Source organism: Oreochromis aureus, linkage group 23 (assembly GCF_013358895.1).
Source record: "Oreochromis aureus strain Israel breed Guangdong linkage group 23, ZZ_aureus, whole genome shotgun sequence".
Lineage (NCBI taxonomy): Eukaryota > Metazoa > Chordata > Actinopteri > Cichliformes > Cichlidae > Oreochromis > Oreochromis aureus.
In genome coordinates, this window is record NC_052963.1 from 33,844,792 (window position 1) to 33,856,954 (window position 12,163).

Genomic DNA, 12,163 nt, shown 5'->3' on the forward strand with positions numbered 1-12,163 from the left:
TTTTACCAAACATTTGAGAATTAATTTTAAATTTTTAGTTTTAACTTTTAAGACCTCCATGGTGGATCTCCCCAGTAAATCTCCAACCTGCTGAAACCTCAGACTTTTTGCTGCTGGCCCTACTAACAGTTCTAAAACTTGTGGGGATCGGACTTTTCAGGCAGTTTTACAAAGGTTGTAGAATTCTCTTCTGCTCTCTCTACACAGCACAGACACTACTTCCTCTTTTAAAGAAGCAGCTGAAGACATTTTTATACAGTCAAGCGTTTAATCAGCCTGTTTTTATGTTGAATTATATTATGCTTTACATTGTTATGATATACTTTTACCTAACTATTGTAACCTTTCTTGCTGATGTGCATTATATAGATTTTGTTCCCTTGCAGATGCATTACATATCTTGCCTCAAGCCATTACTAATGCTTTATGCAAATCCAGTGTAGGAGGCCATGAATGAAGTTAGTTTGGATAAAGCGGTGCTCTCAACAGATGTTGTTTTCTGTACACTTTGAGTTTACGAAGGGCTTGGTAAATATTTAATGACAGCATTAGTGGCGAATGGAAGACTTGTGGAAAATGTTAATAGAAGTCATTCATCAAGCATGTTTGAAAACAATTAGCAGTTCCCTCACGGTTAATGTTTTTTGTTAATTGAAACCCTATTAAATCAAATTGCTATCAGGCAGGATCATAATTTTGTTAGCCTTTCTACTTAAAATGATTATGTGTGTTAAAGACAGGAAAAGATTCAGGCTAGCATGACACCAGAGCAGAAATGGAATCATTAACCCATCGTTAACCTCACATGATCAATTGTAAAAGCGCTTCCAGGCTTTGTGTGCAGCTCGTGAAGGTCAGACATAACATTTAGATGGACTCACTACCTTATTGAACCAAAGCTTTCATTTAATCTGCTTTATTTTTGCCTCTGTCTTCATCCCAGTCTTTTCATTAGCAACCATCCACCTCAAATGTTGCTCCGGGTGGCCCTAGGTCTGTCTGCACAGGGTATCCATCATTAGGATGTGACATGCAGTGCCAAGGGTCACACACACATATGCTCTGTGTATTTGCAGATGGATACCCACAAGATGAAATGATTTACAAGTGGAGGAAGAACTCTGTGGAGGCGGCTGACCAAAAGTCCTGGCGTCTGTACCAGTTTGATTTTATGGGTCTGAGGAACACTACAGACGTCATAAAGACTACAGCAGGTAAAGAAGCACAAATTCATCTGTTTAACATTCGTAAACATGCTGCTAGCAAGCTGGAAATGGGTTGATATTTGGAGTCGGTGCACATTGAGACGGTGCCGCTTCATTTCCACTCCTTCATTCTTTTATTGTGCAACAATTTGTGTTACGAAATCATGTTTAGCCAAACTGTTTGGAGACTAATTTGGGATATTAGATGACTATCGTGCTCAGAAAAGAAACGTCAACAATAATAAGAAATTCTGGCAAGAAACAACAGATAAAATATTCACAGGATTTTCACTGCCTTCTACTCCCACTGCGGGATTTCATCCAGTTTGTCAATGAAAAATTACTTCTTTCTGTTTAAACTGCAAAGTCAAACTCTTGCTGTCCCTCGGAGGTCCCTACTAAGATAAATACATATTCATTAGTTAGACCACTTACTGTTATCTTCTTGTTTACACTGAGATTACAAACAGTAAAGGTCCCCAAAATACAGCTCTTTATTTCTCCATCTGTCATCAAATACAGTTCACTGAACCCATTTTAGCCCAGTGGTTCCCAAAGTGGGTGAAGATGACCAGAGGAAAAATATATAAGTATATAATACATATACTCATCAATTCCTCGTGGAGTGGTAAAGTAACTGAAAAGTCTAACAGGAAATAGAGGCTGTTCACCTTCAAACTAAAAGCTGCACCGTTTGAAACATGTTGGTTTCAAAGGCACTCTTTCTGTTTCTGGTTTGATTTTTGTTTTGTTTTTCTTTCACAACAAGTTGGTGGTTAGTTGGCAAGTGTTTGCAGACTAATTGGCATCATCTTGTAAACTATGGATGACCGCAGCAATCAATGGAAAGAAGTTTGTGCAGCATGTTCCCAACTGCAGCCAGCAGCCACTCACCAGCTGTGCTGGGTGTGCACATTTTTCACCAACCAGACCCTGGGAGTCTCCGACTGAGGTCCAGGACACCATTATCATACTCGCATCTAGAAGGTTTCAAAGTATGGCAAACTAGCTACTGTAGCAGCTTATTAACGTTAACATACTTTCTCGCCAATGCTGTCAAAGTCCTGTGTGAAGCCACGTGACACGTACTTGGTGGACTTGGTACTTGAGATCGAACATAGCTTTTTGGATTTCCACTGGAAAAAAATCAGTTTCCATAACTTTTTTAACTAAAATAAAGTGTCATGGGGCAGCTGCTGTTGTGCATCAGTACCATAGAAGTAAAACATCATTCATGCTGAAATGTGTTCAGAGGCTTTCAGAGGCGTTGAGGACCCTCTCATTTTTTTAGATTTGTTACAGTCTGCTGACATGATGGCAGTAAAAAAAAAGTTATTTTTTCATATTCATAAAATTCTTACATGTAAAAATGTTTAATTTCAGCCCTACTTGACTTCAATAATGTTGCCAGTTACTGTAGGAACAGTGAACATCTGTACCCACAAACAGTTTTTGATTCTGCCAGTGTCATCCTATTTTTTGGGGGAGGGGGACATTTTCGATGAAGCTCAGCATTTACACCACTCACACTTCTCACTGCCTTCATTTTTCACGTTTGTTTTTCTGCTAGTCTATTCCTGTGTGGTTGGGAGGTGAGGCTGATGTCACTAACATGACAGTAAATGAAACAGTTTGGAATTACTTTACCACAGACGCTGATACTAAAATACAGAAAAGCAATTACAGAGTGTAAACGGATGAAAAGGTTTTACCAAAAAAAAAGTGACAATGATGTATTTGTGGTATCGAAAACGGGGTCTGATGTTATGTCAGCAAATTTCTTTTTGGGTGTAAGTAGTTAACTTCATGGATTATCACTGACTGAAAGCATAACTTTTTCTAATGTATTTCAGTGTTCCTCTCAGTTATATTAAACATCGGCTGTAGAGAGAAATAATTTATAAGGGCCCGCATTCACAGGAAGCTGTATGTGATCTGCATAAGGCTGACTCAGCTCTTGTATTTTTAGAAATGCTATACAGTACTGTTCAGAGGTTTTCGGCTCTTAAAATTAAGTAAAAACTCTTCCAAAAGTAAAGATACTTCATACAACATGCAGTAAGCAGAAATAAAATGAGGCAGGTAATTTGTTCCGAGCATCTTGTGGAACTTTCTGCAGCTGTTCTGTGGATTTAGTCTCCGTGTTTTGTGTCTTTGTGTAATCCATGTGTAATCTATGTGCGACTGGTTTGTGCGCAGGCAAATAATTCACAAGCAGCTGTGAGACTCTTTTCAAAGGCATACTGAGGAAAGTTTCATTACTCACTTTAGAAATACCTGAAAGGAAAAAGAAATTCTCAATATTCATTTACCAGATTTCTTCTGGAGGCGTTCATTTATCATCCGAGGGAAGCAATTTATAATACATCTATATAGGTGCCAATATAAATTTGATAATTAGGAACAATCTCTCAGAACATTAAACTTTAATGAAGTTAAATTAATGGCAAAAACCATCAATAAAGAATTTTATATGACCAGACTTCCATTATCTGTCACGTATCTAAATGTCCTTATCCATGTTCACAGTGATACTGCCCAACGAGGGCAACTACACTGACTGTGATGCTTAGAAATAGAGGCTCACTGCACAGTGCTGCCTATATTAGATTAAACAGTAGAATTACCTAATCTTGTTATTTTTAATGACTGACAGATTACATGTTACTCCCCGCTGCCTGCCTGCTGTCTTTAAAGACATGTAATTGTCAGGCAGGAGGAAAACAAAGCGATGATTATGATTCTGGTCTGTTGTTCTTGTGTTACCCCATCTCACAGTTCCACCCGGCTACATGTGCAACAGTATCTTTTCATTTGCCATGGTTAAAAAAAAAAAGTTGATAATTGTTACTTTTTTAAAAGGTATTGGATTATTACTTAATAATAAATTAATTAATTTATTACAGTTCTCATTACAATAACTCTGCATTTTTCTGTAACATGGCCTAAAAAGTCATTATCACATAATTACAAATTAACAGTGTAAACCTTAGTCTACACACACAAAATAAATAAATCAGCCCCCAAAAAACTTCAAAGTAATTAATCTGATGTGCAGGTAGAAATGCAGACTACATTGCTCATCATCACACACTGGTTTTTGGTCAAGTAGTCAATATTAATCCTACATTAATCCCACTGGTTTCCATCCAGTCTATACTGGGCCATAATTGGACAGATTAGGCAGCCAAACTGTGTATTTAACTTATAAAACCAGTATTTAATGCTATAGCAATATAAACATACTTAACTTATTTCTGCATAATCTGTTCATAACTATTCCATCATTTATACTACCCTTATCTGTATATAATCTGCTCTTAAAGCATTTTCTGCTCTTGCACTTCTGATTAGATGCAAACTGTATTTCGTTACCCTGTATTTATACATGTGTAATGACAATAAAGTTGAATCCTAATCCTAATTAGAAATTTATGTTCAAATCATATACAAATATTTTATTACTGCACCAAATCTAAAGGACTAAAGTAAAACCACAGACAGCATACAAGAAATCATGTATTGGCTCGTGAAGTCTCGTTATGAAGCCTCGATAGCAGCTTTTTTGCCATTGCCATCTTTGCGTTTTGAAACCAGATGTGATAAGGGGAACGGGAAATGGGAAGTCCTTAGCCAGTGAGCATACCCTGGATAATCTTCCTCGTGGAATGATCAAAATGTACAAAATGAACTTGATGTTTTAATCAGCATAACCTGAAATAAGTTACTGAGCCCATAAACCACAAACAGTACTTATTTATATAGAAAAAGAAAGTCTTTTTGCAACAATGGATCACGCCCCTCTGGTGGCCTTTAAAATGAATGCATGTTTAGGGCACTTTTGATATACTTTTTAGACCACTTTTTTTTTTTTTTACACTGTCTGTAGTTGAAAAACAGTTTGCACATTTAAACAGAACTTGTGTAACTCGTGTATGACAAGTGACCTTAAAGGTTATTTTATTGTTTTTTTTAGACATTTGTGGACTTTTCCACAATCTTTGTGTCAGCTTGCATTCTTTGGCCAGATTTACTAACGCCTTGCCCCAGCACTGGGTTTTGGCATAAAAAATTTTTCTCTATTTACAGAGCGCAGTAACAAGATCTTGTTTATGGGAAGTCACAGTTTCACAACTGACCCTGTTGCATGAAGTTCCTTCCGAAGGTGCAACATATATTGGGGAGAATATTTAAATAAAGCTTGTAAACTTATTTACTAAAGGTTTGCGATATGTAGTTTACGGTTAATCGCACCAGTATTTAACATCAACATCAAAATGAAATAACCACACCTACCATATGAGCGCTGTTAGGGGATTTGCACGCTGTACTGCCACATTTAGTAAATCTGACCCACTGTGTGGAATTTTTTACATGATCAGTACAACTGATTGAACCATCCAGAAGTTTCACATGGTTGTTATTTTCACACACAGGCGACTACGTGGTGATGACCGTGTACTTTGACCTGAGCAGAAGAATGGGCTACTTCACCATCCAGACATACATCCCCTGCATCCTCACTGTGGTTTTGTCCTGGGTGTCCTTCTGGATTAAAAAAGATGCCACTCCAGCCAGAACAGCTTTAGGTACAGTGGACTGATGGCACCTGAGGGTCTGTCGTTAAAGGAACAGTACTGCACCGCATTAAATACACGCAAATACTGCAGGAAGCATTACTTCAACATCCTATTTACAACATTTAAGTTTGCACTTCTTGGTTATGTGTTTTTGCTCTGTAGAGGATTCATCTTTATTTGCTTCTCAGATATTTTTCACTAAAATCACTCCATCTGTCTGCTGTTTTATTTAATGCCTTTTCTCTTTCGTGCATGCTCTCTGTTGTTGTGCAGTCCTGTGGAACATTTTTTGTGAAGGTAACAACTTTTATTTTCTCTCTTTTTCTCCATTATTCACGTCTGAGTGAGGAAATATTGGCCCAGCCTTCAGTTAAGGGATTGGACAAAATGCTGAGTTTATCCACTAAAATTTCAAATTTATAAGCCTTCTAAATGTAGCTGTGTAAGCTGTTTTTACCACTGTTGTGTGAAATTATATTTTTGCTGATGAATGTGCTGTTATTGGAGCTAAACAGGAAAATGCTACAGCTCGGTGTCACAAGGCTCCCTGTATCGCCCACCGTCACCGTGTTCGATACTGTACGCTCACACAAAGTTAGAAAATGAACGAGTACTTTTAATCTGCCATCTTTGCTCTAAAGCATGCCGATCAATCGCTTGCAAGTTGGGAGGAAGAACGAAGATAATGAATGGATCTTAGATGTAAGCTGATTGTAAATGTATCTGGCAAGCCAGGCCAGTGTGGGAGTAAAGATAAAGCCCCTTTAGGCCTCAGTCAAGGTCAGCGAACATTTCAGTTCACTTACACACTTACACTTCTAACTTTGTTTAATAGCATGCTTATACCTTATGAACATTTCTTTACAGAACCTCATAGTTTCACATTTTAAGCTGTCAGTAAAAAGTAAAATGCCTCCGAGACGTTCCTCTCATCAAACCTGCTGTTCATGCTGTTGTTTAGAGGAAAAAGTCTGTGTCACAGCATCAGCAGAAGCCAGGTAAGAGTAATCACTGTGGCAAGCAGAGGCTAAAGGAAAAGTGCGAGATGTCCGCCTGAAATAGATGGGGCCAGCTTGTTACCATAGGAACCTCAGTGAAACAGTAACGGATGTTTTTTTTTCCTTTAAAGGCATCTCTTTAAAGCTCACAGAGGAGCGAGATTGGAGAGCGAACAAATGAAATTATTCAGAGATGCTGGAGGGATAGACGTCTTCATTATATCTAATTAATTCATCGTTTGTCACATAAATGACACACTTGGCTTCTAACACGACTAAATAGCACAAGCAAAATAAAATAAAGGCCTACTGTAACTAAGCCATGAAAATTAATAGGAAAATATGAATTAATACAACATTAGAAATAATTGTGTGTTTGGAGGACTGCACGTAAATACGCTTCTGTCATTTTTACATGGGACGAATTCCCAGAAGTGTTGCTCATTATCATTCTTCATGCCCATCAGTCGCATCAAACCCCAAACGCAAGTGTTGTTGTTGATGTTGACAAAAACACAAAGTGATTCAGTCACCTTCTTTGTCACTTTTTTGTTTTTACGTGCTGTTAGTATGATTGACCATGATTATTATTATTTATAATACAGAGGAGGTACAGGGGTTAGGAGAGTCTCCTCACAACATGAGGTTCCTGAGTTGGAACTCTTCATGTGGAGTCTGCATGTTCTCCTTGTGTGGGTTTTCTTTGGCTACCCTGGCTTCCTCCCATAGTCCAACGACATGCATGTTAGATAAATTGGTGATTCTGAATTGGATTTGAATGGTTCTCATTGTCCTTCTGTTAACCTTGTGATAGATAGACTGGTAACTGGCGACAGCTGGGATACGCTCCAGCCCCAACCCACCCACACCTGCCTTACACCCCATAAATCGAGAAGGAGCTAGGAAAATATACAGAACTAAAACAGCTTGTTACAGACAGAGGATGAACTGAGAGGCTACACCTGTTTTGAACACGCACAGCTACTCTAGAGTCCAATACTATATATGTGGAGCTGGTGATCAGCACTGTAAGGCAACTTTAACAAATGGGTTCTTTGCTTGTGGTGATCTGTTGTGTTTAAAGCAACAGTATCACTGATCTCTTCACTGCTACCACCTTGTCTTTGTGTACTCATCAGGGTTTTCAGTGCTGCACTTTCATTGAAATGAAACCATCAGTGTTTTCTTGCATCTCAACGTCTAATGTGATCATAAAGGATCTCGAGGCAAACACCTCAGAGAAGTGTCGATGTTTATGTCGATGAGAATTCTCTCGGGTTGTGTAATCCTCGCCCTGCCTGGCTTTTGTCGGACTGTCTGAAACACTGAACACGCAATGCTTTTTGTGTTGTTTTTCCACAGTTATTGTTATAATTCTGCATCACCAGCTCAAGTGTCCATAGAGATTTTAATGTCGGCATTGTATCACTTTATAGTGATGTGGTTAGCAAGAGCAAACAACAAAACTCAGTTTGGACCAAAGTCATTCAAAGTGGAAACAGATCCAAAAAACTTGTGTTTGACTGAGATGACTTTTGTTTGTCCTTCAGGTATAACCACAGTTCTGACCATGACCACTCTCAGTACCGTGGCCAGGACATCACTGCCCAGAGTGTCTTATGTCACCGCCATGGACCTGTTTGTCACCGTCTGCTTCCTGTTCGTCTTTGCTGCTCTGATGGAGTACGCTACGTTAAATTACTACTCGTACAGCGTTCAAAGACCCAGCTACATGGAACCGAAAAGACTGGTGAGCTAGTTTGTGTATTTCAAACAGATGTGTTAAATAGTCTCACTGAGTTAGGTCGGTGAACTATGAGGAAAACGGTAAAATGTAGATCGAGGTGATGCCTTTATGCACAGGATTATTGTCACGTGTTAGAAAAGTAGCTTTTTTCTGATAGTGCTTCAGTTCTGTTATCAAAGGATTGAAGTAAGAAAAGTGCTCAGAGATGAGATGATGTGATGGTGCCTTATCTACGCACTTTGATAGGACCATCACTATTTTACAGGACAGGCGGGCCATCAAATAGTCCACCTCATGTCCTGTGCTCTCATCTTACACTTAGTGTCGCACATGAAAATGTTTCCAGACACTGTTAGTGGACACACAACAGACTCAGATGTTCTTTTACTTCATCCACTCATGTCAGCAAAGTATCTACACGAAGCATGTAGAGCATATTTCAGCCTCTTTTATCAGCATCATGATTGCAGTGTGAAAACTTTCGCTGTCAGATTTTTAGACATTATTTCTGACAGCTTGCAGATTAATCAACAGGTGGAAAGCTGTTTGACTCAGAGAATTTTACTCTTTCATTTTGCTTCAAGGTTTCCTTGCAGGGGAGGTTATTATGAACGATTATTTAAAAAATAGATATAAAGAAATTTTAATTCGGGCTTTAAGAGGCTACTGCCCGTGTTATGGCAAAAATGATTTACTGCCACTGCTGCACTCACTATTTCCCTCTTGGAGAACATGTAGATATTAGACATGTTAAGAGTGTGTCTAGACTGAGCTGCCCTAACAAGGGCACAAAAACACACAGTTGAAAAACATAATCAATGGATATAAAGATGTAAAGTTATTTTGCCTCTGAATACTTTAATCTTACTGAGACTAAATGGCTACAAATTGGACTTAAGATCTGTAACCATCAAACTTTCTGGACAATGTTCTGCTTTAAGAAAAAAAAAACTTCTAATGTGATGGGGGAAAGCACTTAGTACTCAAAAGACTTCTTGTATTTTCAGAACTACTCAGTCCTCGATGTGAGACCTCCTCCACACACAGTCATCACTTTAAACAACTCCATGTACTGGCAGGAATTTGAAGACGCTTGTGTCTACGAGTGTCTGGACGGAAAAGACTGCCAGAGCTTCTTCTGCTGTTTCGAGGAGTGTAAAGAAGGCGGTTGGAGGAGAGGCCGCGTCCACATAGATGTACATGAACTGGACGCATACTCCCGCGTTTTTTTTCCCACCTCCTTCTTACTCTTCAACATCGTCTACTGGGTAGGCTATCTCTACCTTTAGCACACTGAGGGTGCCTGCTTGGTTTCAGGAGATGGACAGTGCAGCTTAACAGAGGTAATTCAATCTGAATAAAAGGTAACACCAAATAAACTCTTTCCTGTGGACCCTGAAGCAGTTACCTGGAGATGAAAACACAGTCAGGAGGACTGTGCGTTTGTGGTGTGTGTGTGCGTGTCTGTGTGTGTGTGTGTGTGTGCAGCCCTGTGCCTGGCAGAGATTTCAGCCTCAGTGACTTCAGGTATGAGAATACATCACAATAGTGACTCTCTTCATATGCTGTACACAGAGGGATGTCAGGATGGACTGTGCACTAACGACGACTTGAAGACGAAGAAGAAAATGTGTCCCAGACTCCTCAGTCAGGAGGATGGCTTGTGTTGTAGGGAATGCTTTTATCCAGCCATCAGTCAGATCCAGATGATGAAAATCCAAGGACGTTCAAACCATTCATAGTGCCTTCCTCTGGAGGGGTAGATACTATCTGCTACAATAATCAGGGAATAATGATTTATTAAGAAAAATAGAAGAGCCTGGCTTTGACTGATTATGGCTATTCTCATTCAGAACCCCATTTAAAAAATGGCCATTTCTTGGAAAACACAAAGGATTATTAGATTCTTATCACTTGATTATGACTTTCAGCCACTAGACATGGCTCATCCCTCCTTCGTCACAACACTTTGAGTTCTCTGCATGTTATAAAGATCAAGCTGGTAAACGGACGATTCAAATGAACTTGACAGCCAAGATAACAGCGTGTGCTTTACTGGTATATTTTTATTACATTTTATGGTGTTAAACCAATTCTTTCAATGGTTCTTTATACTGTTTGTGTTACTATAGTAACAAGTCAAACTGTGGGTTTTACTTATTCTACACCAGGGGGGGAGAGGAAAATTAAATTACTGAAGAAAAGTCTGTCTTTGGTTCAAAAAACCAGCCAACAGAGATCAACAACCACATGTATGTGCTTATGAAAAAATGCTTTCCTTTGAAAGAATACTTTTTCTATATTCTGCGAAATACACCTGTTGAATTTCTTATATTAGATAAGAAGACTTCCTCCAGGACCTATATATAAATTTAGAGGTCACAGCTGGATCGCTTAGCTTAGCATAAAGACTACCTTCTTGGAGTTTATGAATTTGGCCTCCCTGCAATTTGGTTTTTGCACATACGAGAATAAGTCTACTCTGCTTCACTTAGTTTGGCAGGACCAACATCAGTCACACCAATAAATCTATAGGAACATGACAAAGATGTGGCTTCAGTTAGAATTATCCCATTTAACTCTATAACACTAATGTGCAGTTTTGTAACATTAGCTTTGAGTATAAAACATACTTTCCATCAAAATATATTAAAGTACAACAATACATAACAAATTGAAGTACTCTTCTTTTATTTCCCCTTATATATGATCTAATGAAATAAAATGGCTCTAGAATTAGTCAAAAATGTAGGAATCATTAAAAAAATGAATTAAAGAGCTTGTTTTTTGGTCCACCCAGTCCTGAGACATGTGAGCCTTGTCCGGTGAAGGCACAGTCTCCCTGCATTACAGAAAACTCTGGGCGAGAGAAACACAAAAGCGTTTATTCTGAGGGGAGAAAATGATCTGCTGAATATAATTTTTTTATTCTTTTTATCATTTAAATTCTATTGGAAATTACCACTAAATGATATTTATTCATTGTGTGAGTTAAAATCACCCAACATTAGAGTTCTTGGGTTGAATTTAAATAAATATTCCTGGTACAAAATGAAGTATGTCATAAAAAAGTAAAACTTTATCAACCTTTAATGCAAGAAGGATCTAATAAAGCTATGCCAGCTCCAGATTAATAATATGCAGTTATTAACACAAATAACATTTATAATATCCAGGGATGCTAGGCCTGACCTAGACTCATTTTAAGTTCCCACCAAAACAATAAAAACCAGCTTCCCTCTTATCTAATAAAAACCCAGAGACAGCACAGACAAAATGTACAAGACTGCAGCCTACCAAACAGTAGCATAAAGCATATAACAATAACATAAAAGAGCTAAATAATACAACAGGTCAGGTTATAACAGGCCAAACGAAACCCAGAACCTGCTTCAATCAATCATCTAACTCTGGACACGGAGGCAAAATATTCTAGAATGTGTAATTATTCTTTTAAAAGAAACCTTAGCAGTGAGTTGTTGCTGATCAATGTGAGTCACACATATGGAATGAACCTGAAGTTTTCTTTTACATTTGCAGTAAGATGTGGAGGCTTTGGGGGTGGAAAATTTGGGGTTAAATGTATTTACAGGCAGCAGGCGCAACAAAACTGTTTATGTCTACCAGCTGGAT

The 12,163-nt window shown here is 38.4% G+C and overlaps 1 protein-coding gene across 2 annotated transcripts in view; it reads left to right on the forward strand.

Moving 5' to 3' along the window:
* The window catches only part of LOC116313004 (gamma-aminobutyric acid receptor subunit gamma-3), a 78,504-nt gene extending 66,979 nt beyond the window's left edge, over positions 1–11,525 (forward strand). For both annotated transcript variants that reach the window (XM_031730560.2, XM_039606391.1), the window contains 4 exons: positions 1,077–1,214; positions 5,642–5,794; positions 8,334–8,533; positions 9,538–11,525. In XM_031730560.2, coding sequence (XP_031586420.1) covers positions 1,077–1,214; positions 5,642–5,794; positions 8,334–8,533; positions 9,538–9,819 — 773 coding nt within the window. In that variant the 3' untranslated portion in view covers positions 9,820–11,525. The remainder of the gene's footprint in view (positions 1–1,076; positions 1,215–5,641; positions 5,795–8,333; positions 8,534–9,537) is intronic.
* The last annotated feature ends 638 nt before the right edge of the window (positions 11,526–12,163 follow it).